The 27901-nt window shown below is 31.7% G+C and overlaps 6 protein-coding genes across 8 annotated transcripts in view; 3 read left to right on the forward strand and 3 right to left on the reverse strand.

The window, feature by feature from the left end:
* Positions 1-1306: 1306 nt before the first annotated feature.
* Positions 1307-3114, reverse strand: Rfc3 (replication factor C subunit RfC3). Its single transcript, XM_070313985.1, has 8 exons — positions 2964-3114; positions 2837-2901; positions 2626-2753; positions 2395-2557; positions 2161-2320; positions 1867-2078; positions 1708-1785; positions 1307-1634 (listed from the first exon to the last, which is right to left on the reverse strand). Exons 1-8 carry the CDS (start codon positions 2999-3001, stop codon positions 1492-1494), a joined length of 987 nt encoding a protein of 328 aa, XP_070170086.1. The 5' UTR covers positions 3002-3114; the 3' UTR covers positions 1307-1491.
* Positions 3115-3366: 252 nt separating this feature from the next.
* Positions 3367-5500, forward strand: LOC138943300 (zinc finger protein 37). Its single transcript, XM_070314009.1, has 3 exons — positions 3367-3542; positions 3730-3951; positions 4024-5500. Exons 2-3 carry the CDS (start codon positions 3730-3732, stop codon positions 4933-4935), a joined length of 1134 nt encoding a protein of 377 aa, XP_070170110.1. The 5' UTR covers positions 3367-3542; the 3' UTR covers positions 4936-5500.
* Positions 4267-8191, reverse strand: LOC138943301 (8-oxo-dGDP phosphatase NUDT18). The gene is made up of 4 exons (XM_070314010.1): positions 7762-8191; positions 7102-7636; positions 6905-7010; positions 4267-6695 (listed from the first exon to the last, which is right to left on the reverse strand). Exons 1-4 carry the CDS (start codon positions 7862-7864, stop codon positions 6456-6458), a joined length of 984 nt encoding a protein of 327 aa, XP_070170111.1. The 5' UTR covers positions 7865-8191; the 3' UTR covers positions 4267-6455.
* S2p (membrane-bound transcription factor site-2 protease) lies at positions 8144-10990 on the forward strand. The gene is made up of 6 exons (XM_070314008.1): positions 8144-8634; positions 8908-9183; positions 9449-9799; positions 9901-10059; positions 10228-10485; positions 10598-10990. Exons 1-6 carry the CDS (start codon positions 8560-8562, stop codon positions 10964-10966), a joined length of 1488 nt encoding a protein of 495 aa, XP_070170109.1. The 5' UTR covers positions 8144-8559; the 3' UTR covers positions 10967-10990.
* Positions 10991-11196: 206 nt separating this feature from the next.
* On the reverse strand, positions 11197-12837 carry Tfiia-s (general transcription factor IIA subunit 2). Its single transcript, XM_070314011.1, has 4 exons — positions 12609-12837; positions 12133-12237; positions 11929-12058; positions 11197-11440 (listed from the first exon to the last, which is right to left on the reverse strand). The coding sequence occupies exons 1-4, from the start codon at positions 12678-12680 to the stop codon at positions 11409-11411; spliced, it is 339 nt and encodes a 112-aa protein (XP_070170112.1). The 5' UTR covers positions 12681-12837; the 3' UTR covers positions 11197-11408.
* A 5566-nt stretch (positions 12838-18403) lies between these two features.
* The window catches only part of LOC138943410 (uncharacterized), a 333199-nt gene continuing 323701 nt past the window's right edge, over positions 18404-27901 (forward strand). For 2 of the 3 annotated variants that reach the window (XM_070314244.1, XM_070314247.1), the window contains exon 1: positions 18404-18627. In XM_070314244.1, the coding sequence (XP_070170345.1) occupies positions 18503-18627 (125 nt within the window). In that variant the 5' untranslated portion in view covers positions 18404-18502. Of the gene's footprint in view, positions 18628-26189; positions 26409-27096; positions 27729-27901 lie in introns of those variants that run through there. The other variant, XM_070314249.1, reaches the window with a different exon arrangement.

Below are 27901 nucleotides of genomic sequence, written 5' to 3' on the forward strand. Positions count from 1 at the left end.
TTCGAGATATATCGAGAAAAGCAAAAAACTGCTCTTTATATGAGGGTGATTTCATCCCTTAGAATCCTTTTTGGGCCGCAATTGAAAATTTCTAAATTCATCTATTTGCTCCTCTCCCCCTCTCCCTACATTTAATCAAAATCAAAATTTTCGGATACGCGAGATTTCTTTGTTAATCTTTGATTCTCTAGTGCCAAAATAGCTCATTTGCGGACACGGGTTTATTGACAAAATTGGCTTGTTTTGATGTCCTTTATAACTAGCCTAAAATTTATTCGTCTAATTCTGGGATAAACCCTGTATAAGAATTTATTATTTATAATAAAATTTATATATTTATATCTCAAAAATAATTTGTGTACCTTCGTATATTATATATATAAATCAGATTACATAGATCTTAAATTGACATACATCATAAACATCTCAGTTATACATTAGTCGTACGATTCGATGCGTGATACAAGGAATAACGTGTACGTAAGTTTCTACGGAGAGAGAAGCGGGGAGAGAGAAGGGGGTACACGAAGTTCGCACGCTTAAAGTTTCGATATGATGCTCGAACGATCGCGTGCTGATTGCGCGGTATTTGTCGGGCTACTATCGGACCGCTACTACTTGTAAGATCCGAGAGTACGGAATATACTGATTGCAGGCTTGTAGCCCGGCGCGGCAAAGTTCACCCTTACCCGTGTCTGTGCTGTCTGTTCGTGAAAGTTATCATCTCCCGAATGAAGTTTGCACTTTTCCGCGCACGTAAAGAGATCATCGCGATTCCGAAGGGCAAGGCAGGAAGAGGTGACGGCGACATAAGCAAAGAACTGAACATAATTTATGATGGATAAAATCAATGATGACTCGACTCATTTGCGACTTACTCTATTTTGACTATTTTTAGATTTTAGTACTGCTGATAAGGCACACGGAAAAATGTAATTAAATGGCGAAATCAGACAATGATAACAATCTCGTATTGTAAAATATATTTAGGATACATATTGTTTTTATGGTTTTATTATTTTCAGATAATACAATGTTGTGCGCGGAGAACGGAGTTTATGTATCATTCCTGAATATCTAATCGGCTCTATTGTTATTACCACAATTTTATTACATTTTTGTGAATTATATTCCTATTATATATATATAATGCTTATAATTAAATATCTTTTAAAAAAAGAAGTATTATCTTTCGTATGAAGTATTATTATTCTTAAATAAATGTACTTAAAATTTATATATTCCTTAGAGTAAAAAAAAAAAAAAAAAAAAAAAAAATATATATATATATATATTACCAGTACAATATATATAAATACATAAAAGATTGTTTATATTCTGAAAATAACATTCACAGTATTTCATAAATATGTATCCTTTAAATATTTAAAAAATAAAGTAGAACGAGATTAAAGGGGATATATAAATGTATAAGTATGTGTTTGCATATTACTATTGAGAAATTTTAATTATACCAATGTACGGAAGATATCACGTTTCGATATCACGAACTTTGTAGAACGCAGATATGAGCGAATTTATTTGAATAATATCGCGACATCCAGAGGCCAGCCTTTTCTCTATTTCTGCCATTTTGCACAATAAATCAATGAATACCGAATTGGGAAAATCAACTAAAAAAAAATGTTAGAAAGAAATATTAGAAATATTTGACATACGTACATGCCAAAGCATAGTAACACATACTTTTAATTACACATAAATGAATTTCCGTTAATATATCCTGCAATGCAAGTCCTTTGTCCAACTTAAGCTTTTGGATTTCTTAATAGAGTACATTAAAGATTATATAGTTTTAATATAAAGAAATATTATATAAGTATTTATATTATTATAAAAGGATACTTTTGTAACATGTATCATAAGATTCATTAAGCAACCAATTTATAATAGCATGAATATCACTTGGTAAAGGATGTCCAACACAATTATATACATTCTTTTGATTTACTTCGCCATAAGCAAACCATGTACTTTGAAGTACACTTATTACTTTCCTCATATCGCCACCACTCAATGTTATTAATGCTTTCTTTCCATCCTCTGTAACTTTTAAGCTATACAATTTTTCATTAATAAATTATATATATAAGAAAAATCACAAATATATAATTAAATATAAAATAAAGCTTTGCTTACTTTTCTGCTTCGACAACGTGATTTAATCTTGGCACTATTTGTTCTGTTGCAAGAGGTAAAAACCTGAATCTGGTACAACGAGACTGCAAAGCTGGTATAATTTTACTAAGGTAATTACATATGATGCAAAAACGTACATTATCCGTATATTTCTCAATAACTAGAAATAATATAAAATTTAATTAATTTATAAAAAGAATTTGAAGTTTATAATATATCAAAATTATTATTTACTTCTTCTGAGCGCATTTTGAGCATCAATTGTCATGGCATCTGCTTCATCCAGAATAATTAACTTGAATGCAGATTTATACATAGTGCCTGTACTGGCAAAACTTAAAATTTGGCCTCGCACAATACCTATGCCTCTGTCATCAGAAGCATTTAATTCCAACACCTAACATATAATAAATAATTACTTCATATAAATAAAGAAAACATAAGATTATCTAATAAATATATAACCATTGAATTGAATTGTGCTGAAGTATAAAGTTTACGAGCACATGCTAGTATAGTGCTGGTTTTTCCTGTCCCAGGTGGCCCATAAAGAAGCAGGTGTGGTAGCTGATTTTCATCGATGAATTTGTTTACTGTGTAACAGACAAATTTGAACTTCACTCATTATAATTATTTAGCGAATAAAGTATATACATTTCCATATATATTTACTTACTCGTCTTTATTATTGTCTCATGAGAAATAAGTTCATCCAAACTTTTGGGACGGTATTTCTCGACCCTAAAATATAAAACAAGAGTTTTAGTCAGCAGGCTCATTGACATCTTAAGTATTGTACTGACCATGGTAAATTAGCATGTTGTTCATCAGTGGATGTCATTCTGTTAATATAAAATAAAGTAAAACTATTAGTTTGTAATTTATATTTAAATATTATTTGAAGGTTAGTTCATTGCCGCGCGTTTTGCTGGCCACGGTCGTATATACGATCGTGTTGTGCTATAGCTAAACGTTTTGTGTATCAACCATAGAGTATATTCTGTTGTAGATATATGGTTTTGCTGATTTTTGCAAGGATTATCTATAGATGATATTGTAATAGTCGGTGATACAGTCAAACAATCGGTAATGTCATCAATCTTCAATTATCTCTGGACCCATCGAGCTCACTTTATCGTGTTTTCTCTCTGGTATATAGATGGCGTTCACAAATATTCAACAAAAATGACTTCAGAACAAAGAGATTGGAAATCCTTGTCAGTAATGTGGATACATAAATAGTTTTTATTGCATTTATTATGCATATATAGTAGGAGTTTGTCAATTATGATACTTTTATTAGTGAATTTCATTGATATTACGGATATTCTCAACTGGTGATTTCCTAACCGAGAGATGTTGACAATCCTTTAAAATAAAATGTTAGTGTGTGGAGATCATGTATATAATAATGTATCAAACCAAAGAGAATTCTAATTCTCTTTGTATAAAACAATATACACACAATAATTAAAAATACAATAAAGATTCGATGTGGCATTTTATTATGCATCAATATAAATATGTGATATCTATACTTCTATTTTTTGAATTCATAAATATTTCCAGATGTTTAGTCCTATACAAATAAAACATGAATGCACAAATGTAGAAGATGTAAATACAAATAATAGAATCAGGACTTCAGATAATTCCATATATCCTTTTATCAATCAAGATGTTGAATATAAACACCGCCAGTTATCTCAATTTTGGGAGCAAGCGCAATTATCGAATGAGACGTCTATAAAAAATGAAATTCATGATCAACAGGCTATGTTCCAGACAGAAGCAAGTATCTATACATCATTATGTAAGTAGCTAGCATATTTATATATTTAATTTTATATATTTGTGTCTTAGGATGCAGGGAGCTTACCATATATAAAGGATTATGCACAAAATAATATATTCTATCAAGTTAATCAGGAAGATGGCAACAATCAAATACAGACAAATAACCAATGCCATCAGGGTACGAACAGTGTTATCATAGTACAAGAGAATAAACAATCACAGCTATCACAAGATCTGCAAAATGTAGGAAATATTAATCAGACGTTGACAGCACAACCACCAATCATTGTAAAAAACAATCGTCTTGGGAGACCATCAAAAAGTTCTATGGAGTCTGCTATGGGAAAAAAATCGAAATGTCAATGTGAGATTTGCTTTAAAGAGTTTGGACACAAGAGCAATTTATTTATACATATGAGAACTCATAATGGAGAACGGCCATACAAATGTAATCAATGTGAAAAGTGTTTTACGCACAGTGGAAATTTGGCTATTCATATGAGAACACATTCTGGTGAACGACCATATGGTTGCCAGATATGTGGAAAAATGTTTAGTCATAGTGGTAATCTCTCTACTCATTTGAGAACTCATTCAGGTGTGAAACCTTACAAATGTAGCGTGTGTGGTAAAGAATTTAGGCATAGTGGCAACTTATCAATACACGAGAGGATACATTCCGGAATTAAACCATTTCAATGTAAAGTCTGTGGGAAAGAATTCTATCATAGTGGTAATTTGACAACTCATATGAAGAAACATCCTGTAAATACAAACACAAATGCAATCGACTGTGAAAATGATCAAAAGCGTATATTACATCCTGAGATAAATGTTAACGATACTGCTTCTTCAAATTATTTTAATAATGTATCTTTAATGCTCAATGATGACATTAAATCTATACATAATACTAATAATATGGTTCCTATAAAAAATGAAAGTACAGATGATACTGTATTAAACACTGTAGGATGATTAACATTTACATCTAATTAAAGTTATATAAGATTAATATTATTATACACAAGTGTATAATTTGAATCACATAATTTGTTACAAACTAATATATATTAGTAATTAGTCGAGATATTCAAAAAATTTTTGGTTTTGACAAGGAAAAAATTTGTGATGTTTATAATATATAACTTTTTAAGTCATAAGATTATTTCGAATTTTTTATTATACGATATGATTAATCATGATCGATATCATCTTCCTGATATCGATTTGCAACAGATTACATGATTCATCCAGCATATTAAGAAATTCTAAGATTATTAAATCTTTATAGAGCATTTTTTTAATGCTATACTACTTGTAAATAAGTAATTTTTTACTAAAAAGGGCAACAAATTGTCTATGTCTACACCTTTGTGCAGTTACATGATGATCTTCCTATATTGCGTCTTAAATGCAACATTATTATATTGTAATATAAAAATTCGCTTTGTAAAAGTTTTATAGACTTATTTATATAATAGATCAATGGAATATGATTTTATAATCTGTGATCTTTTTGAGTTACTAAGAGACGATTTGACAAGATAACAAACTTATTTTATAAAAAAATTTTATTTATATAAATTATTAACATATGTCATATTTTTCTTGTTTAATTATATATTTATATAAGTACTTTATAATCAAGTTTTAGACTTAATCGTCTTTGGGTTAAATGAGTAAATTATTGCTATTATTGCTAGCATCTTTTGAGTATACAAAGATAATACATATAAAAATGATAAAAATAAATAGTATGAATCTTGTTTTGTGAACTCCTATGTGCAATTTTATATGTAATAAATTAATGATAAAACTGCTTGTTAAAACAATTTCTTGTCGCACTATTCTTTAAATATTTATTTTTCTCTTACTATTATATAGAATCTTTTTCAATGATTGAAACTTTATATCATATTTGACATTATAGATATTGGTTGAGTGATAGTTTGCAAGTGAAATAAGTTAAAAACTATGTAACTTTTAGTCGCGCGCACACGAACATAAAATTCTATCTTATTTAACATTTTTAAATATTTTTTATATAATAATAAATTTTTGAACAAACTATATAGTAAACTTGTCCTTTATGCATAAAATTTCTTAGTTGTAATTATGTACAATTCAATTTAAACGATACTTATTTACCAATTCGAATTTCAAATATAATCTAAATTGTGTTAAAATATATATTATGAGATATATTAACACTATATATAATTTTCGCACTAATAATTTTAGAATTCGCGAATATGAATTAATTCTTTTAAGAGAAATTTGTGTTTTGTTGTAAGAATGATCTAATAAAATTATTAGTTTATTTATATTAGATAAAACTGGAATGTAGGTTTTACTGAATATTAATACCTGTTATAAAGTCATTGGTGTAGACTAGGGTAGCTACGATGTTAACATCATAAACATTATTTAAAAAAATCTTTCTCTTCTGAGCCTTTTAAATAAATATAATTGCTTAGCGAAATAGTTATACGTAATTAACGTACGACTTTTAAAGGGACAGTCATGTTTCGCGGCAGACGTGCTGCAAGAGTTTCTGCTACATTTTCAGAAAGCTCATGCCAAATATGTTTTCCGATTATAGGCACATCTTCCAAAGGCAATTTGAAAGACACCAATAATGTCAAGCATAAACCATCTCCTCCTTGTCCAGCACTAAATTCTACAGACAATAAACCATGTGGCTTATGTTGTGCTACATCATTTCCAAATATTTCCTTAAAAAATGAGATAAACACAATATATATATTTATATAGCAAAATTTTTTTTATTAAATTTTTAAACTTATTCCCTAACAAATATATCTTCATTCTTTCTATAGAAAAATATAATATCAATTTAGACAGAGAAAACTGTATATTTAAGTTTCTGTATAATATAAAATTAAGCTTTAAAAAAATTTGTATATACATAATATATACTCACTGTCATAAAGTTATGCAAAGTAGACAGTAAACTACGATTTGGATTAATTTCACAAATTGGTAGATTATATCGTTCGGTATCAGATATAAGCACATGTAATCTGTTTCTATTTTGACAAAATTTATTAATTTATTTTTTTGTCTATTAATCTAAATATAATTATATTATTAAATATTAATTATACGTGTATCACTTACGTTGCTCTCTTTTTTGATGTGACTACTAATCTCAGCAATAGTTTTGTATGTGGTTTGGTCATAGACATTAAATAAGGATGTTGAGAAGTAGATTTATTTGAAACATAACTTCTGCCTCTGTCTAGGAGATATATGATATCATTAGATCTTAGTGGCAAGTCATTTATATTTCGTATCCAAGATGCCTGTAAGGATTCCTCATTTGCCTGATCAGGTGTTTTTAGAACACCGCCAACTATATCTCCAGTAAATACAAAGCGAAACCATGTACCATTTGCACATTCTACTAATATTAGAGTTGTTGGCGCTATTACCAGACCTGTCTCTTCCAAGACTTCCCTTTTCACAGCACTTATGAGATTTTCATTTTTCTCCACTCTACCAGCTGGTAAGTACCATTTTCCAGTACAAGAAGCTTTTGCTTCTTGCATCATTAATACTTCACCTTGGTCATTTATAACAACAGCGGCAACTATGTATGTCACTGTTTTCGAGCAAATGGGAACATGTCCTGTTAGTTGACCTGATTTTGCACCTATAATGTATATTAGTTTAATTATATTAAATTATTTTTTCTCTTTTGTATGAAAAAAAAAAGAATAAATAAAAATCTTATAATAACATTATGACAATAATTATCATATAAATAATTTGACATACCTATTGTGTCACTCGCCAGAGTATGTACATTACATATGTCATCATTTTCTAATGCTTGTCCGGCAAGCAGTAATTGAACTTGATTCTCTATAAAATCTGACATGTTATGTATAAACAAAAATATTATATCGCGTTGTGTAAAAAAACGCAATTAAGATATATATATTAAACGTAAAATACAATCGCTAATGACTCTGTACGGTCAGTGTGTAATAAACAACGTGAAAGTGACAGCTATTAGCTTGTAAATATGCGTAAAAAATAAACCTCAAGGTATGCGGTTTTAGTTGCGTCTCTAGTACTAGGGCTAAACTACGAAATTCCCTATGTGCAACTTATCTTTACACTTTATTCGAAAGCAAAATTTAAAGAAGTATTTTGTGTTCAAGAGATACTAAAAGGATAATTATCTTTTGGATTTTTACAGAGATTACACGCAATCACAGTTGCGTCTATTAAGTCGGAATATATTTAGATTAAATTACCATTGAATGATTTCTGTTTACAAAGTTTGTTAAGAAAACACAGAATTTGCAACATTCGCTGCAAAATATTGAACATAACGCAATATTGGATGCCATAGTTAAATCTACATTGTTGATTGTTATTGGAATAGCATTAGTTTGCAACATGGTCTAGGTCTTAAGTCTAGAGATATGATCGAAGATTCTTCTATGGTTATGCTGTTATCAGCTGTTATGCATTGTTGCGTGTGATCTTTAATTAATTTAGCAACATACAGTGATGTAGTTATGAGAGAAACCGGCATTCGAAATCTAAATAAAAATAAATTGAAAGATGGATGTTTTAAGCATATTGGTTGTAATAATTCTGATACATTGTTCATTATTCTTTTTTGATATATTTTTTAAGGTAAATTACACAATTTTCATATAATATTTCTGCTTTATTTTTAATTTTATGTTCCAAATTTTTTTGATATAAAACATTTCATTAACAGTGTGGAATAATATTTAATATATAATATACAAGTGAGCATTTTTTTTATATGCTGAGAAAAATTATTATTTTTTACTAACATTAAAGTTTTCTATTATAAAATTCTTTGCACGTATTCTTACTAATTTTAAAACAGATTTATTATAAATGTAGGTAAATGAGACTAATTCCTATCTTATTTTTCAGTCTTGTTCACATTTTCCGTATCTCTATTTTTTGGAGAACACTGGCTTAGAAATTCAATTTTTGAGAGTAAAGTGGTTTACAACTGCTTTCAATCGCAAAATTATAAAGTGGGGAATGGATCGTTCTAGATTTTGGACTGCTTGGTTCAATGCTGGTGTCATTATAAGCATTATACTCTTACCAATAGCTACAATCATTATCTTAAAGATGACATTTAATCTGTGGCTGGCTGGATCTTCAAGTGATAGTAGCTCTGGAGTTATATTAGAACCTATGGTAAATTATAGAGAAATAAAAATTTGTTTAAGAGTAGGATACTTATTAATAATTTACAATATATAAAAAGGATTTTATAAAATCATAGAACTTAATTTTAGCTTTGCTAAAAGTTTTTTTACTTCATATGTTGTGATATATTAAAATTATAATATGATGTATAACAATTTATTTGAATCGTAAATAATAGATCAGACATTTTTCACATTTTCAATATACTTTTTTTTTACATACATATTTTTATAATTTTATTTTAATATTTTAGTTACCAGGTGTGGATGTTCCATTCAACGAAATGGGTTATTATACAATAACACTAGCAATATGTAGTATAGTTCATGAATTAGGACATGCCCTTGCTGCAGCGAGAGAAGATGTACAGCTGTTCGGTTTAGGAATTTTGATTGTTTTTACAATTCCAATAGCTTACGTAAATATAAACAATGAACAACTAGTCGCATTACCATTGAAAAATCAGTTACGCATTACGTGTGCAGGAATTTGGCACAATATTATTCTTGCTACAGTAGCAGCAGCAATTCTTGTATTTTCTACATGGCTATGGGCACCACTTTTTAATCTTGGCACTGGTGTTTATGTAAAAAGTATTTTACCAGTAAGTATGATGAAGATTATATCAAGATTATAGGATTATATAATATATTTTGGCCAAATATATCTCACTACTAGTATTTATCCATTTTATTATTTTTGTAGAATTCACCAGTATTAGGACCAACTGGTCTTTTGGAACATGACATAATATATAAATTAAACAATTGCCCTATAAAGTATAGTGAAGATTGGTATGATTGTATACTGCATGCAGTACAACATTCAACTCCTGGTTATTGTGTTAAACAATCATTTATCCAGGTAATGTATATATTTAGAAAATTACTTATCTTACACACACTATATCATTTTTCATCATTTAGCATCTCTATATCATCTATAATGTATAATTTTCTGTAGACTATATTAATACTTCACAATTTCTAATTTAATATCTTTACGTTCAAATTTGATGTTATCATATTTTAGGATTATGACGAGTCAGTACCAGCTAAGCAGAAAGCAAATGGAGCTGTGAATTGTTGCACAACTGATAGTGAAATGGGTGGTAGTTTATGTTTTGAATATATTGAAGGACCACAAGCTGCTCCTCTTCATTTACCGCCACATTCTTGCCTTCCAGTGAGGGCAATGATTAATCAGTCACAAAATTTCTGTCAAGCTAGTCACGAATGTCTATCTCAAGATACTCATTGTATGAAACCTTCCTTAGATAATGTGACAAAGGTAAATTGTAAAATTATTGTCTGATAAACTATATTAAATATGCCTCCAACATCATTATCTTTAAAACAATCTTTTATAACTTTTATAAACAAATAATTTTTTTATACTCCAGATTGTACAAATAAAGAGGAAAGTAGGTAAAGATGTCCTATACTTTGGACATCCAGCGGACATTTATAGGACTGTTGATGTATCAGATTGGGTACCAAAGTATTCTTTCGTATATCCCAAATTGCCTGAATCAATGGCATTACTTTGCAAATACATCACAGTGTTCTCAGCAGGGTTAGCAATTATTAATATTGTACCTTGCTTCTTTCTGGATGGTCAATATATTATAAACATAATTGTACTTTATTTATTGAAATCCATGCCACATAACAAAAATATCAGAGAAGCCACAATACTTACAATTACAAGTATAGGTACATTACTTCTTATTATAAACTTAATGTATTTGCTTATCAATAAATTACTATGAGTAATAATACATTTTTATTTTTCATCTACACGTTTTGATATTATTATAAAATCTTTTTTATCATATAATAATAATAATAATAATATTAATGCCCCTAAAGTATGTCTTCAAAAAAGAAAAACGTTTATAAAATTTTTTAATATATCTTAATATATAGAATCTAATATATTTTAGTTAAAATATTTAAAAAAATATTGAATCCTAATATATTTTAAATTTAAAAAAATGTATAAGCAATATTTTTTAAATGCTTAAATATTATAAAATTATATTAAAATATACTAACTTATATACTTGTATTATATTTATGGGGAAGTAATGGAAAATATATTTTTGTATTTATTGTATTTCATTTACTCTTTGTGTTACTTATATATATCCCAGAAAATCGTTATATTTTTTACAGCAAAATCTTTTTTGTATATGTGAAATGCTAGATTTGTTATCGTTTTGCAGCTCCATCTGTATCCAATGCTAAAAAAAATTTGTATTGTGAAAAATACTGTAAATAATAATCATAAATAAAAAAAGTAGAAAACTGTACATTATAAATCTGTTGAATATATGATTTTATAATATAATTTTCTAATAATAGGGAATAGCAGGCTAATTAAAAGACGCAGTAAATAATGCGCAAATTAATTTTTATCTTTCTTATTTATTATGATAATATGGATGTTTTGGGTCTAATATTTGGACCATCCTCAGCAAATATTGATTGGTATATAATTTAATAGATGCACATTAAATTCTATTATCACAATAAATAAGGAACAGATAAAAATTAATTTGTGCATTATTAACAGACTCTTAATTAGCCTGCTATCCCTTTTTTAATTATTTAATATCAGAGCCTTTTCATTTCATATTTAATTGATTTTAGATACTTGAAACATTTATAGTTAATTTCAAGATATTCAATACATTATAGGCTATATTTATTGTTCATTATAAATACTTACTTTTTCCATCGCAGGCAACAATTTTTACTTTATCTACTATCGCAACCTCTTGAACTTCACGAAATTCAACATCATTTAGCATAAAAGTCCACACATTATCACAAAATCTATAAGTGTTTAATTTGCCAGCCTGCAATATCAAGCAATTTTAAACCCTAAATACAATAAAAATTCAGCAAAAAGATTACAACTAAAGAAAATTACCTTAAATGTAAGTCTTGATTTAACTCTTGTTGCAAGAGCTTGATTAATAGCTTTATCAAATTGTAGCAATACCTTTATTGCAAGCCCTGGTGTTATCTGTCCATACTGTACATATATATATATATATATATATTTTTTTTTTCATTATTAGATAAAATATAATAAAATTATGTAATAGTCTATATAAGAATATTTTAAATTCTAATGAGAGAGAGATGCGTTGTTAATAAAAATATATTAAATTTATATTATTTTAGATAGAATTTTATTAGTCTTCTCAATTTTATAAAAAAATGTACAAGAAAAATTGTTTACATTATTTTTTTAATTTTATAACGTAATAAACTCTTCACCACAGTATTTCATAAACAATAAACTTAATTAACATTGTTATTTGATATAAATTGAAAAAAGTGTTGTACACGATCTATATGTCAGCTAAGCTTAACCTATCCTTATTATTATTATGTACTCACCTGTATTAGTTCATCGAGGCTTTCTTGAAGTGTATTTCCCAACGTAGTATTCCTATATAATTGGTAAGACATTTCTTTCTAAATATATTGTAATAATTTCAAACTACACGAGAGATTTATCATCAACAAATAATAGTAACGTTCTTTCGCATAACTGAATGTGTGCACTATGTACGTATGTAGTTCAATGGAGTGTGTAGTGTGTAGTGTGTGGTGTACGTGCACGTAATGTAACGTATAGTAACGTTGCGAGTCGCCAGTCGCGAGATAGAAGGACAAATGTCGCGCATGCGCGATAATGCGAGCGTTAGCAGACGTCTCAGTCGCGTATAGGCGTATACTATAGACGCGTTCCACTTAACGACCGCAACGCTCGCGAGTATCATTTGTCTTTGTTTAACAACAAGTCTTCGGTGAACAACAAGGATAAAATGATACCGTGGCGGTCGTTAAGTGGAACGCGCCCTATATCTCAATAAGAAATCCTCGTTGAAATCCTCGTAAAAAAACAAGAATAAGAAATGTTAAATGATAAATGACATGGATGTTTCTCTTAAACTTACCCAATTATTACACTTTGATTTTTTTCAAATTTGGCCTAAATGTAGAACTACCAGAAATATTTGACCCGTATCTTTTTATTTGTGCTCATAAGCGATTTTATGGATAATTAATACCCCGCCTTCAATATTCAACTCTCTATCATTATAAGTACAACAAGAATGTAAGAAATATAAGAAATATAATTTAATGCAAGATGTAGAAGCCTTTTGGATCACTAATTATGAATATAAAATAAAATTTGCAAAATTATTTGTTTAAATAATAAAATGCCCATACAACACAGAACATTGCAGCAATATTGCAACAACATTGCAACATTGCCGCAATGTTGCTATAATGTTGCAATATTGCTGCAATGTTCTGTGCTGTATGGGTGTTGAAACAAATTAGCAAAAAAGTTGAAAAAATATAGTGATCATATGTTATAAGGCTCGTTCTACATCAATAAGTCGTATGTCGTTAATCGTAAGCGAATTGATCAATCACAGTCGTTTATTTTTGGATTTATCGACTGCGATTGGCCAATTTGCTAACGACTAACGATATACGATTAAGAGCTATTCGGCTATAACTGATTCTAAATTGGCATTAAATTTATAAAGTGCATTGTTTGTGACTTGTAAATTATTAAAAAGTGCGTAAATTATTCAAACAACAAATGGTTTAAACGAATCAGCAACAGATTGAAAAAAATTGAAGTGCTTTATTGAAGTTATAAAGGATTTTTAGATTGCTCATTACACATGTTATTGACACACCACACACACACACACACACACACACATTTTTCTTTAATATTATTATTATATATTATATATAATATTTATTAAATATTTTTTTTAAATTTTATTAAATATAAAATCTTTTATCGTTCTTAAATTTTTATTTTCTTTTGTAGGTTTAAAAAAAATTTTTTTTTTTTATTTCTTTCTTATTCTTTCTTATCTTTCTTATTCTTATTCTTTTCTTTTATAACTTTTTTAAATCTATTAAATTTTTAGCTTCTTAAAATATTGTATATATGTGCAGTAGTGAGGATGATACAATTTTGATAAACTTGGAAAAGAGATATATAAATATTTTGACGATTCCTGCCGGAACAACTGGTATAATTCAGCCATTGGATGTTTATACATTTAGGCCGTGGAAGAATTTCTTAAAATATTTTTCAGACATAATTATATTATATGACTATGAGCTCTACACGAATTACACGGTACCACTAATCGGGTTTAATAACGTCCGTAGTTGTAAAACTGGCCAATCACAGCTATTCCTCTGAAGAATGGAATGACTGTGATTGGCCAGCCCTAGAACTACGGATGTTATTAAACCCGATTAGAAATGACGTGTAAACGTAGTCTATGATGTAAATTTGCATTTAAGAAATAATATTCTGAAAATCCAATCTTTTATTCACAATCAATTTTCATCTCCCAGATTCGTAAACCTTTTTATAGATACGCATGATACAAGAGTGGCTTGATTGACATTGAAGAGAAACCGTCTAAATACGAAACACCTGTAAACTTTTGAAAAATTGTGATCCTATTTGTGACTCCTGTCATGATACTGCAATTTTTAAACGCGCTTGGTGCACAAAATCAAAGTACATACGCTATAACAACAATGATCACTATATATTATATTTTTTCAACTTTTTTGATAATTTGTTTCAACATTTTATTATTTAAACAAACAATTTTGCAAATCTTGCTTTATATTCATAATAAAAGCGATCCAAAAAACTTCTACATCTTGCATTAAATTATATTTCTTATACATTTTTGTCGTAGTTATAATGGTAGACCCGGCAGTGCATGCCACGATCTGCACATTTCGGCCGATTTCCGAGAATCAACGCCTATCCCCTCCCCTTGCGTCTTGAGATCCTCGACTAGCAACCGTAACCAAGCGCGCGACGCTCTGCCTCAGGTACGGTGCATCTGTACCGCGAAGCGGTTCCGTACCCCCTTACTGCCAAATATCAGTTTTAAACGCGATCTTTTTAAAATTTTTTTAAATAATTAATTGAAGAACAAAGTTTCAATACTCGATTATTAATTACATTTACGATATAATAATTCTAAAAATATTACGTTATTCTAATTTATATAATGACATCATATACTGGGGATATCCAACAGTCTATAACTGAAATAATATCGTTCATAAGTACAATATTTCGTGCTTTTAATAAAAGCGTCTTTTATAAAACTTTAAATTTACAATTATTTATTAATTTATATATATCGGAAAGAATTTCCGCGCGCGACATTTAAGAAATTTAATCTATCCAATATAATTTAATAATATTTTAAAATTATTATATCGTAAATGTAATTAATAATCGAGTATTGAAACTTTATTCTTGAATTAATTATTTAAAAAAATTCTAAAGAGATCGCGTTTAAAACATTGATATTTGACAGTAAGGGGGTACGGAACCGCTTCGCGGTACAGATGCACCGTACCTGAGGCAGAGCACCGCGCGCTTGGTTACGATTGGCTAGTTGAGGATCTCAAGACGCAAGGGGGGCGCGATAGGCGTTGATTCTCGGAAATCGGCCGAAATGTGCAGATCGTGGCATACACTGCGGTCTATATAACCGAGTACGAGTCTGCCGAAGTTAGTAACGTGATCGCATTCACGCATGCGCGCGAAATTGCCGCCTGAAGGGATTTGTTTTTTATCACGCAACGTTCGACGGATGTTACCTGCAGACATCGACAATTGGTTAAGGTAATGTAAGAATATTAATCTAATATAAAATATAAAGGAGCAAAGCATTTTCTGCATACGCGGTCGTTCGATTTTTATATCGTATGTTTCACACAAAATCCATTTGTTTTTATGCGCCAGCAAAAATGCCGCGATAACCAATATCTCTCATTATCAGGCCGATATCACATTTGTCGTACGACAAACTTTTTAAGCATATTGATTGGCTGCAAAATAGAAACTTTCTGGACTCTCTAGAAATTAGCTAATCAATGCGCTTGAAAAGTTTGTCGTACGACAAATGTAATATCGGCCTTAATCTGGTCATTACGCGCACATAACTTTGAATTCGAATTTTAGTTTAATATTTAATATAATAATCTTGTAACGAAATATATATTTATATTTCTGAACAATCGAGAAAGATGATCTAATAAATATTTAAATGAGAAAATATTTCTACATAATTGGAAAATTTGTGTTTTCTTGTTAAAAAAATATAACGATTAAAATTTTTGTGTTAAATATTTAACATATTAATGTGTTAATTAAACACGCATGCTGTTGTGTTAATTAAACTCAAGTATTAAATTATTAAAACAACTGAAAAAAATGTAAAAATAATACAATGTCCATCTATTTTCAATTTTACACAATAGATAATATTCCGTATTATTAGTGACAGGATTCATCTGTTAAAATGTACAGAAAAAAATATTGATTTTATTTTTCAATAGGAAAATGACTAGTGACTACAAATTGTCAATAACATTTTTCCAAGTTAATTTTATCATTAAAAATATGTTGATTTCATACAAAATTTATTTCGAATTAATTTGAGGTTTGCATTTATTTTGTGTTAAAATATTAACATAATTTAGTGTCACCATTTAACATATCCATGTTACGTTAAATTAACACAAAAATTTGTGTTAACTCGTTGGGACATGATATCTGTTAAATTTAACACAAATTTTTCAACTAGATACTATATAAATCAATGGGCGCGTTTTCAAATCGCTTTAGCGGCGAACGTGATTGGTTCCCACCTTTAGCAAATTAGATTCTCCGTCTATATCTATTTGCAAACGCGTCGATTACGATAGAGGGCGCGCAATCTATATATTTATTGCATTAGTACTTTCAACTGTGTAGTTTAAATTACGCGATTTACCGTTGCGATCTTTGAAAATCATAATATCGTGATATTTGATAGAATTTACACCATAGTAAGTCATGGAATCCGTGTCGTAGCCGATCGCGGAGTCGTATACATATTTTTCATGCTTGTTATTATCTAAAAGTGAATCTCACGTAAGGAAAATTGCGAGTGTCTCTCATAAAGTGTCGGACATTCGTCGTAACCTACGCGCGCCATCATACATGTATAATCGTTATTATACATCAATATTATAAAATGATATTGGTGATTCATGTATGCGTGTGCGAGATTGATCGAAATCTACGCGGTTATTTTGTCGTTACAGGGCAAAAAATGCGATTGATGATTGTCAGGTATGTAATACTTGCTCCATCTTTTCCCATACAGCACACAACATTGCAGCAACATTTGCAACATTGCCGCAATGTCGCTACAATGTTGCAATGTTGCTGTAATGTTGTTACAACGTTCTGTGCTGTATCATCATTCTAGAATTTGCATCGATTGCACACACACACACACACACACACACACATTCGTATAGTAATTAAATATTTTTAAAATAATCAAACAATTATATTACTAATTACATTGCCGGTAACAGTCTCGTAAGATAGCGACTTTCGAGTGTCTAAGGATGTATGTGTCATATATTAAAACATTGAAACATAAAAATTTCATAGATTGTTCTACTATTTCTTCTGAGTATCTGTGCAAAATCTGAGCACAATTCTATTAGCAGTTTGAAAATTATTTAAATTTATTGATTCTTATGGAAAATCGCGTATTGTAGCACTTATTGACAAATTGAAAATAAACATTGCCAACGAAATAAAAATTTTCACATATATTAAAAGAAGGTTCTAATAAAATATTTTTACAAAACTTGATTTGGATCCACTTATTGGTTTAAAAATTATTTACTAAAAATTGTAGAAAAATATTGTCTCTCTCTCTCTCTCTCTTCCTACAAATCATTCGTTTTTTTTATTTCTTGCAATTAATTGGCGGTATTCACGATCAAAAGTTTTTGTTATAAATTAGGAAAAATATTAATTACAACTATTCTCTTTTACGAAAAACCACATTAATTTCTGATACTTTAATTCTTTTTATAATCCAGATTTATTTATTTGATTTTTCAGACAGAGTATAAACGTAAGAAATACGTTTTTTTTTTTTTTTATTTTGACAGTTTTTGCTACTATTGTATGGTCAAAACATCCTTAAACATTCAAGATTGCTATTCGAATTTCACCGAGCAACTTCGCGACATCATGTGAAACGAGCCGATCGTCGATATTGTTTCGCTCTCTTCCTCGCATATCAAGTTTGAAATAATTTCAGGTTAACGCAATAGTAGAGAATTGAGCCGACGGGGAAGGGGGACGAGAGAGAGAGAGAGAGAAAGAAAAAGAGAGATGAATTCACAACGGGGTAATTCGAATGCCGAGTCTGCTCTCAATGTTTACGGTTCTGCTGTTCGCTCGACTGCTTTCGTGGCGCGCGCTGCTTCAGGAGAAAAATCAAGGCCGCCCTGATTTACGTGTCTACAAAGAATGGATTGACAGGTGAGATTATTTATCAAAAGCGTTTCAATTATTTTTTTATTTATATTGCGAAATTGTTTTTCCTCGCAACAGTTAGATTTATTTCCACAGTTAAAAGTTCGAAAATAATTTTCTAAATGTATCAATGTGTGTGTGTGTGTGTGTGTTTTTTTTTTTTTATAAAATCGTATACAGTAAGCTTTATTTTTTTATACAATTGTTATCGAAATTATTAGTATCAAAAAATATCACAAAAAAGTTGAAGGATTTTAATTTGAATATTTTTCGATAGTAATAATTTCGACAATGTTTTTTTTATGGTTTGATTGCAATGGAATATTTTGCATAAATTGATTTTATATTCAATCTGTTTTAATATTAATGAGAATTGATTTCGTATTAAAGAATATGTATATTGTGCATAAAGCAATGCGTTTTACAATAACAATATCAAGAATTAGTTATCTAGCATTATTTATATCTTCTTCTTCTTGTTCCCTGCTCGCTATTATTTATATATTTATACTTAATATCAGCGAAAAAAATAATACTACCTAAATATGCCAAATTAAATATGCTAACTAAAAAATGAAATATCTATAATAATGCATATTTGTGTTACATTTAATTATAAAAGAGAAGTAAAATATATATGGAGAGAGAAGATAAACATATAAATAAAATAAAAATTATTATTATCAGAATAAATCATTTTTTTTCAATAAAAAATTATCTTTTATTAGAAAATATTTTTTAGCTAATATACTATTATGTATAAATTCTATATATATATATATATATATATATATATATATAATTATAGATATTATTATAATGTATAAATTAAATAAATATTGTTAGTATTTTAAAAAGAATTGAATATCTTAGAAATATCTAATCATAATTTGAAGTATATATACACACATACACACATATCTACGTATATAATAAATTGATTTATATTATAAATTATAGATATATTTTTAATAATGTTACATTATATTAGCACAAAATTTCGTGATATTAATAGAATAGTATATTGTATTATAATAAACAATTTTAAAATACAAGTTATAATACAGGATATTTCCTAAGTAAGTACACAAGCTTGAAGGAGATATTCCTTGGGTTATTTTAAAAAGAAAAGGTCCTATAAACATCATAATACAGGATATCAAAATTATGCAAAGAAAATGAAAATTTTAAAAATGTAGAAAATATTTAAAAATATTTAATTCAAATTTGGTATGCGTGATATTAACATGATATAGTGTCATTTTTTATTAGAGAACGGTCTGTATTATTACAAACGAAAAAAATGGAAAACAATATTAACTAAGAAGAAAATTAAAGCATCACAGTAACTGATGAAAATGTCCATCTGCAACCATGATATAAAAAAGTTTCATTGATAATGTTTCATCGGTTCTTAATACCACATTTGTACCACATTATGTATGTAATAATAAAAACAAATACATAATGTATAATAATAATAATGTATGTAATAATAAAAAAATGTAATAATATATAATAATAAGTATGTAATAATACCACATTAATACCATGCATATCAAAATTGAATAAAATACAATATATTTAAACGTTTTTCACATTTTCGAAATTTTAATTTTCTTTGTACAATTTTGATACTCTGTATTTTGAAAACGAAGCAGTTTAGGACACATGTTTATAGGATTTTTTCTTTTTAAAATAAGCCAAAGAATATCCCCTTCAAGTTTGTATACTTACTTAGGAAACACCCTATAATACAAAAATAACTGAAAAAAATTAAACTTGACGCTATGATGATGTATAACCGATACTATCGAAAAATGATAGCGGAAATTTTTCGTGTAAAAAAATTTAATTAAAACTGCGTAATACTTTTAACAATTTTTATAATACGAGCTATAGTTCTGCGCCGGTATTATATTTTCATTCGAATGGGACAAATGCGAGAAGTCTTCTAACTATCCGTTTAGTTAAGATGTTCGGGTAATTGCCGGCGAAAAAGTTCAGTTTACATGCAAAACTTTCCTCAGTAAACCGAAGCACACAAAGCCTCTTGAACAGGAAATGAATAACCGGCTTTTATGAACTTGGCGCGCGAAAGTGTTTCTATCTTTTCGCGTACCAGGTGTTTTGCCAGATTTATTACTATTGATCATTACATTTATCCGGCTTGTAAATCAAGTTTGCGCGATTATTTCATATAAATCGATCCGCTCATTTCTAATGGTCACCGAAAAGAGTTCGGAAATTATTTTTCTTTTTTGAGAACATCGATAAAAAGAGACAGGCAATTAAATAATTTTACTAATTATAGAATAATTATAAAAAACGTGCCAACTTTAAAAAGATGCGCGCGCGATCGTATAGAAATCTAGCAAATAAAAAATAAATTTTATTTGGTTAATAAAAAATTAACAGCAAGTGATTTAAAAGGATTTTCTTTAAAAAAAATTTGTCTACTCGAACAAATCAAGACGAAAGCGATAAGATATTAGAATTGTCTAAATATGGATGGCTACATACGTGTAGAAGGAAGAAGAATGCTTTGAGCTTTTATAAAGAAAAGCTTCATGACATTTCTTTGCGTTGGAAAAAAAGTGAGACAAAGTTCGAAACAACGTTGCGCGTGTAGAATCCGTAGGTGCTGGCGTGTTATCGTAGAACGGGAATAAGAAGTTAAGAAGGAGCAGGATAAAAGAGATTTCGTAGCAGGAAGGATGGGTAGCGGGAAAACGAGTACTGTCCGCGCTAGGAGATCCCGTTTGTAGAGAAGGAAATGCGAGAGGGGATGACTTTTCGGCGGGGATGCGAGCGAGATAGTCGCATCGATCGGATTCTGCGCGACATAAAAGAGCAATGAAAGACATCTTTAAGGATAGTATAGCGGATTCTATGATGGGGGTTGGATATGGACGTCGGCAAAAGACGGAGAGGGATAGGGAAGCGCGCGCGCGGAGTAGAAACTGTCCGCGCGACTATTTATGTAGCTCGCTTTTCAGAAACTTTGCAAGAACAATTTATTACGAATATAGGTGCTATTTGGAGAGTCAGAACTTTATTACGACATCGAGAACTTTATCTATGACCAAGGAGAACCAGTTTCCTTTATCGATGATAGCGGAACGCAGTAGTTAAATCGGATATTGCCCGCGAATCGAAATGGAAAGATTTTTCGTAAAATTTATAAAGAATGTGACAAACGCTTATAATCTCTGCGTTGCGGTATTTTTATCAACGACATATCCAATATAATATAAAAATATAGAGATAGGAAATTAATTTATATGTAAAATCAAAGGCTTGTGTTGGTCAATATTTTCATCGATTTTTCATCAATAACCTTTATAGAAATTAATAACTTTATTAAGTTATCGATTAAAAATCAATGAAAATATTGATCTAGTAAAAACAAACTCTTGGTTTTACATACAAATTAACTCTGCATCTATATTTTTACATTATATTGGATATGTCGTTATGATAATAATTTTAATAAAAAAATTATTGATTATTAATATTTTATAATAAATAGATATTTTTTTTTTAATGATTGTGATATTCACTTCTTAATATAAAAAAGTATGAATGTATTAAAATTTTCATTAATCATATTTATACAAAAAATATCGATAAAATAAATGGACTTTAAAAATCACGAATGTAAAGAGGGAAAGGAATCAATGACTTTATTAAAATTTGATTTTAATTAAAAACAAAATGATTCTAATTAAAAAAGATATTGCTAATGCGCATTTTTTAATTTTTATTTGGATTTTAAAAAGAGGATTTCAAGTTCTTTCATTTTTTATAAAATCAATTTTACCATATATTGTTACATTTCACCAATATAGAGTGGGGCAATAGGTCAATGCTTTTAGAAGTTAGATCTGATCTATCTAAACTTAATGATAAAATTGATTAAGTAATAGCATAGGTAATAGGATAGGTTGAAACAAATCAATTCAACAGTAATCAGATAAATGGATTGCAATCTATATTATACATTAACAATAGAAATTCTTTAGAGTAGAATTTATTATGCTACACTGATAAAGGATATTTATTAATTTTGCTGCATTGTATCTGTTTTAAATACAAAATAATATTTTGCAAGTTATTTTAATGTATAGTGAATTATTTCCATCTTAATATAATAATGCGAAAAAGGATGGTTATTGTTAGTGATCGTTTTTTGACGCTGGAATTAGAAAAGCCAATGATAAAGGAAATGACAAAATCCACTTGTTACATTGCCGACTTGCTTGAAGCTGTGTTCATTTCTATGATGTAACGATATCAGAGGCTAAGGGGTAGAAAGGAAGGAAGGAAGGAAGGAAGGAGAAAGAGATATTGGTGAGAAGGAAAAGAAGATTTCCGAGTGGTGGAGGAAATAAGTAAAACAGTGATTGAGAAGGAGCGAGTGAATGAGCAAAGATATATTGTATAAAGTGTGTACATGTTCAAAATGATTATATCGAACATCAGAATCGTGCTTTCTGAATAAATTTTTACCGCAATTTTTTGTAATAAAAATTAATTGTAATTAAATTAACTGTTTTTGATTATAATTCAATTTTTTGTATTTATCGACACACTCAGTATCTTTCGCTAAGTAATAGTTTGAGAATCAAGATTTTATTAAACCAATTTTTCTTCGAAACTGCAAAGAAAAAAAAAAAGATAGAATTTTCTTAATATATATTATTTGAGCTTTTCAAAATTTGATTCTATTTCAATATTTATTTATATATAATTATTAATTATTTTTATAATTCAAAAACTATCGTTCTCTCGTAATTTTGAAATCATTCTGTTGAAATAAGAATCCCGCTGTTTAAACGCTGTTCGCGCGTTAGAATTAAAACACCCTGTAGGGAGAACAGCGGTTGCCAGGGCAATGAATCGCAGATTGACGCAGGCGTCGCGACGTCCGGCCGCGCGCTCACCCCCGTTTTCCACCCTTCTCATCCCGCGTCGAAGCGTGCCGCTGCTTAAAGCGTGCACCTCGCCCCCCTTTCGTCCACTCGCCCCTTTCCTCTTTTCCATGACAGAGACGGTTAAACTCGCGAAGTTTGCCGCATTATGATTTATACGGGAAAATTCCGTCGGAGGTGTCGGCTTTGTGAGCCAGTGCTCAAATATCTCTTTCGATTGATTTTAGAATCGCTATTCAATTAATATATATATATATATATATATATATCTCCTATTTAGATTTTGTCATGGATGAATATGCATGCTTTGCGTCGCGTTATTCTTGCAATATTCCATCTCGCATAATCGTCAATATTTGTCGAAGAATGCTCGAGATCCGAGTGCGATTGTTTCACAATGGTGTTGCATTTCAATATATAGCAAGATCGCATCTGTTTTTAATTGGGGATAATTGCATTTTCTCTTTGAAATCGTTTTTATACGCGTACTTGATTTGCCAATTTTAAAATTGAAAGCTGCATTATTAGAGATCGATTGGCGATACGGTTTTCAATGTTGCACTGCAATATGGCTGCAGGCCGTATACTTCAAAAATCTCGCCGCATAAAGCTCTTACGTAACTATCGCGATCAATATTAGTTTGGATTTAATTCATTTGGCGAAAGTTTCGGACTTAAATAACCCTTATCAAATTTAATCGGATTTCAGAAAGTCTCGAAAGAGTCGGTATCTACAACAGAAGCTGGCGCTTAAAAAGCAAAATCGAAATTGGCCTCAATCCCTAAATAAATCCGAAATTACGGGTATAATGTATTTGCAAGGCAATTATGTAAATTGTGCTACTATTCGAATATAAAATTTAAAGTATAGAGAGAGAATAAGAGAGTATAAGATATTATAAATAGAAATATAATCATGTGTTATTTGCACGCCAATTATCTTTCTTCCCTTTCTTTCTCGCTGTTCTCTTTTCTTTCTTTCGTATATTGTATATAAGAGTATAATTAATGTTTCATTTTAATTTCATTAATATGTATCATTTTTATATAGTTTTATATACGATATAATTATATATAAATATTTTTATAAACATATTTTTATAAAGATTCCTTTTGATGAGATCTTATCATTGTTATTAAAATTATACGTAATCGATAGATCCACGAAACGATACATTAAAAAAAGTTGGTTATTATTGCTTTAAACGTAATTCATTTTGATTAGATCGTAATCATTCTTTACCAATATTGTTAAACTTCAAATAGCTATGTTTGTGTGTGTGTGTGTACGGAAATATCTCAAAGCAAGTTTTTAAAGTATTAAAGATTTAAAGTGATTATCTTAACACGTACGTTATCAAGTATTTCATAGTACGCTACAGGGAACACATACGAGGTCCATTAAAGTCAAAGCGTGTCAGCTGTGAACAGTATTCTTGTTAGCTATCGGATTGCGTCGCAAGCGCGTCGCGCTACCAAAGTTTGCCTCGCGGGTCGCGAGCCGCGTATGTTAGTATATAGCGTGCATCCCCAGGGCAAGAAGCGAGCAAGAGAATGGGATAGAGAGAGAGAGAGAGAGAGAAAGAAAAGGGAGGCTGACAGGAGGGTGGAAAGAGCCGCGCGCGCGGGATATATACAGCTTATGTCGCGGTAACGTCGTCGTCGACCGGAGCGCGGCGGTGGGGTTGGGTGGAAAAAGTTGGACGAAACTTGAAGGAGAAGTGGAGAAGGAAGCGCGCACACAGGATATACGCGGAGGAAAGGGTGGCGGCGCTGCGCGCGGGCGAGGGGAGGGAATCGGAATGAAAGGAGGAAAATTGGGGGAGGAAGAGGAGGGGATTGGATCTGGAAAGAAGAAGGGAAGTTCGGCGGAGACGCGCCGTAGGCAACACATCGTCGGGGTTGCTACTGGTAAAACGTGAAAGCGCCGAAGGTGATCCGCGACGGATATAGTGGTAGTGGTAGCAGGGACGACGGCGACGGCATCGGTGGCACGGGTTGGCGTTTACGGTAGTGGTGGAGCGGCGTGTCCCGACGCGCCGGGAAAGTTTCGTCGAGAAACGCGCGGTGTGCGCGCGGAGTGTGAGAACGCGCGGCGAGCGAGAAAGAGGGCCAGGGAGAAAGTTGGGTGGGTGAGTCGAGCGCGGAGGGTGAGAGGAGCGGGATAGATAGAGAGATAGAGAGAGAGTCCGGAGGACGGCAACGCGATGCGGAGGCAAGGTTTTCGTCTCCAGTTCCCGCTAAGCGGCCGACAGGTTTGGAACGAGCGCGGGCTACGCGGGTTCGAGCTCGCGTGACACGCGGGCCGAACATGTGTACCTCTGTATCTCTACATAGGTGCGGGGTACGCACGTAAGATGGGATACATAGCGTGCGCGTAGTGGCGTAGTGTCCCGCTAAAGGAGAACGACACACGTGGGCGCGCGCTATCAACGACAGAAGCCCGATCCGCGTTGACTTCTCACTACTGATCCGGTACGCGGGGGGAAGGGATTGGGGGGGGGGGAGGTGTGGTGGTGGCGGGATCGCTGGCGCGGATTCACGCGTGCTACCGCGGCGGTCGAGTTCACGCGTGGCACTACGGCCGCGGAGGATCGCGAGCGAGCGAGCGAGCGAGGTCGACGAGCGAGCGACCACCACCCTCTCCATCGCGTCCTCGTCTCCTCTTCTCCTTCTTTGGTCGCGCGCGTCCTCCACCTCCTCCTTCATCTTCCTTCTCCACCTTTACCGGCTTCTACTCTCGTTGCTCTTCGTCTCTCTCTCTCTCTTTCTCTCTTCCTCGTGCTCTCTACCCCTAGTGAGATATTGATTTCCCTTAGCTGACTCCCACGAGGGCAGGCGGCAGGCAACCAGGTACGGCTACCGTACCACGAGTAGACAGTTTCCGACAATCGGAAAGAAACTATCCCCTACATGCACTTGTTTGGTCTATGTTAAGCGCGGACCGAGCATCTCGTCCTCCTTCATTCGCTTCATCGAATGCAACTCGCGCGTCGCTTTCGCTTCGCGCTTCGCTCGATTACTACGATAGCACTTTTCCAAACATCCGCCACGTGCTTCACGCGCTCGCGCTATTGTCTCTCAAGATCTCCGATTAAATTCTTAATAGCGAGAAAATTCTTCAATTGCGCCTGTCGTTATCATTCTGCACATATATAGGTCTTTCAATTTCCATATAATTTACTCATTATAATTAATGAATAATAATTTAACAATTATAAACTTTATTAATTATCGATAATCAAATTTATGACGAGCTATTCGCGCGATGCACATATGTGCGCATTAGGCTACACGTGGCAAAATATTACAATTGTGTAACAGGTGCAATTAACTATTATATATATATATATATATTTCATTCTTAAATGTTCTTTTTCAAAAATATAACTTTTTCAAACGAACACTCTCAGAATTAGTAAGAGGAACGCGTTTAGTATTCAACTGGCTGCTCGTTCGAGAATATTAGTTTCTTCCTAACTATCCTCGCTGTTCCTCGCGAGTAAACGCTCTCGCGTAGTTATTGTTTGATAATCCGTAGGTGTTTCCACAAAGTTTCGCCAAGTGCGCGACCATGTTGGTGCCTGCGCATTGCCGACGAATTCGCGGGCGAGTGACATGAAACTTTTTTATTTACCGCGTTCGTGCTTACACACAGAGCCAGATAAAGGTTGGACGAAGGGTATGGGTCAGAGGGAGTGATGGCTCGGAGGGTGGCGCGGAGGGAACCGTTTCCCCTACTCGAGGTCTACCTACCCTATACAATCCCCACCCGGCCGCTGCCGCCTGCCGTTTTCCAGCAAAGTTTTCCGGAGATCCTGGAAACTGCGAGAAACGACAAGAGGGTGAAGAGGGGGTCGCGTGCGTCCAACGGAGGGGAGAAGCGACGATCGCTCATCACCCCCGTACGCTCTCGCTAGCATCCCCTTTCAGTGGAACCTGGTAACGAGTTTTGCTCTGTCGGTAACGCCAGAACGCGTGCCAGAGATAAACGTGTCGCGTGCTGGGCTGACGGAAGGGATGAGTAAAGTGGAGCACACGACGCGAGAGATACGATTGTCGCGAGATGACTTGTTGTAGTCGCGTGGATCCCGAGATAGTTCGGAGATGTGCGAGATGCGATAAGGTGTAAATCGCGCGGATACTTTGGCGCATCGCGAAAATTTAATCAAGGTATGAATGCTCGAGAATATATTATTCCTTTTTGTTTATAGAATTAAAAACGCTAGCTCGCGGTGAGTCGGATAGAAGTAGCGAATAAATACTTTTTGCGCGACGTTATCGTATGCCGTGGATTTTATTGTCGCGCGTATCTTTCTATTAATAAAAAAATCGCTTCGGCAATT

The sequence above is a fragment of the Polyergus mexicanus genome, unplaced genomic scaffold (genome assembly GCF_030449975.1).
Source record: "Polyergus mexicanus isolate NDT 795.1 unplaced genomic scaffold, iyPolMexi1.0 SCAF_26, whole genome shotgun sequence".
Lineage (NCBI taxonomy): Eukaryota > Metazoa > Arthropoda > Insecta > Hymenoptera > Formicidae > Polyergus > Polyergus mexicanus.

What these genes read in the sequence shown, in the direction of transcription:
- Tfiia-s (XM_070314011.1), bottom strand. Translation starts at nt 12,680, where the DNA reads ATGTCTTACCAATTATATAGGAATACTACGTTGGGAAATACACTTCAA. An exon ending in AATCAAGACTTACATTTAAG is followed by an intron (nt 12,059 to 12,132) that starts GTAATTTTCTTT and finishes TTGATATTGCAG; the next exon opens with GCTGGCAAATTAAACACTTA. An exon ending in TGTTGCCTGCGATGGAAAAA is followed by an intron (nt 11,441 to 11,928) that starts GTAAGTATTTAT and finishes AATTTTTTTTAG; the next exon opens with CATTGGATACAGATGGAGCT.
- LOC138943300 (XM_070314009.1), top strand. Translation starts at nt 3,730, where the DNA reads ATGTTTAGTCCTATACAAATAAAACATGAATGCACAAATGTAGAAGAT. An exon ending in AGGCTATGTTCCAGACAGAA is followed by an intron (nt 3,952 to 4,023) that starts GCAAGTATCTAT and finishes TTTGTGTCTTAG; the next exon opens with GATGCAGGGAGCTTACCATA.
- S2p (XM_070314008.1), top strand. Translation starts at nt 8,560, where the DNA reads ATGGATGTTTTAAGCATATTGGTTGTAATAATTCTGATACATTGTTCA. An exon ending in GAGTTATATTAGAACCTATG is followed by an intron (nt 9,184 to 9,448) that starts GTAAATTATAGA and finishes TTAATATTTTAG; the next exon opens with TTACCAGGTGTGGATGTTCC. An exon ending in CCTTAGATAATGTGACAAAG is followed by an intron (nt 10,486 to 10,597) that starts GTAAATTGTAAA and finishes TTTATACTCCAG; the next exon opens with ATTGTACAAATAAAGAGGAA.
- LOC138943301 (XM_070314010.1), bottom strand. Translation starts at nt 7,864, where the DNA reads ATGTCAGATTTTATAGAGAATCAAGTTCAATTACTGCTTGCCGGACAA. An exon ending in TCTGGCGAGTGACACAATAG is followed by an intron (nt 7,637 to 7,761) that starts GTATGTCAAATT and finishes TATACATTATAG; the next exon opens with GTGCAAAATCAGGTCAACTA. An exon ending in CTTTGCATAACTTTATGACA is followed by an intron (nt 6,696 to 6,904) that starts GTGAGTATATAT and finishes TCATTTTTTAAG; the next exon opens with GAAATATTTGGAAATGATGT.
- Rfc3 (XM_070313985.1), bottom strand. Translation starts at nt 3,001, where the DNA reads ATGACATCCACTGATGAACAACATGCTAATTTACCATG. An exon ending in TGAGACAATAATAAAGACGA is followed by an intron (nt 2,754 to 2,836) that starts GTAAGTAAATAT and finishes TCTGTTACACAG; the next exon opens with TAAACAAATTCATCGATGAA. An exon ending in TCAAAATGCGCTCAGAAGAA is followed by an intron (nt 2,321 to 2,394) that starts GTAAATAATAAT and finishes TATTATTTCTAG; the next exon opens with TTATTGAGAAATATACGGAT.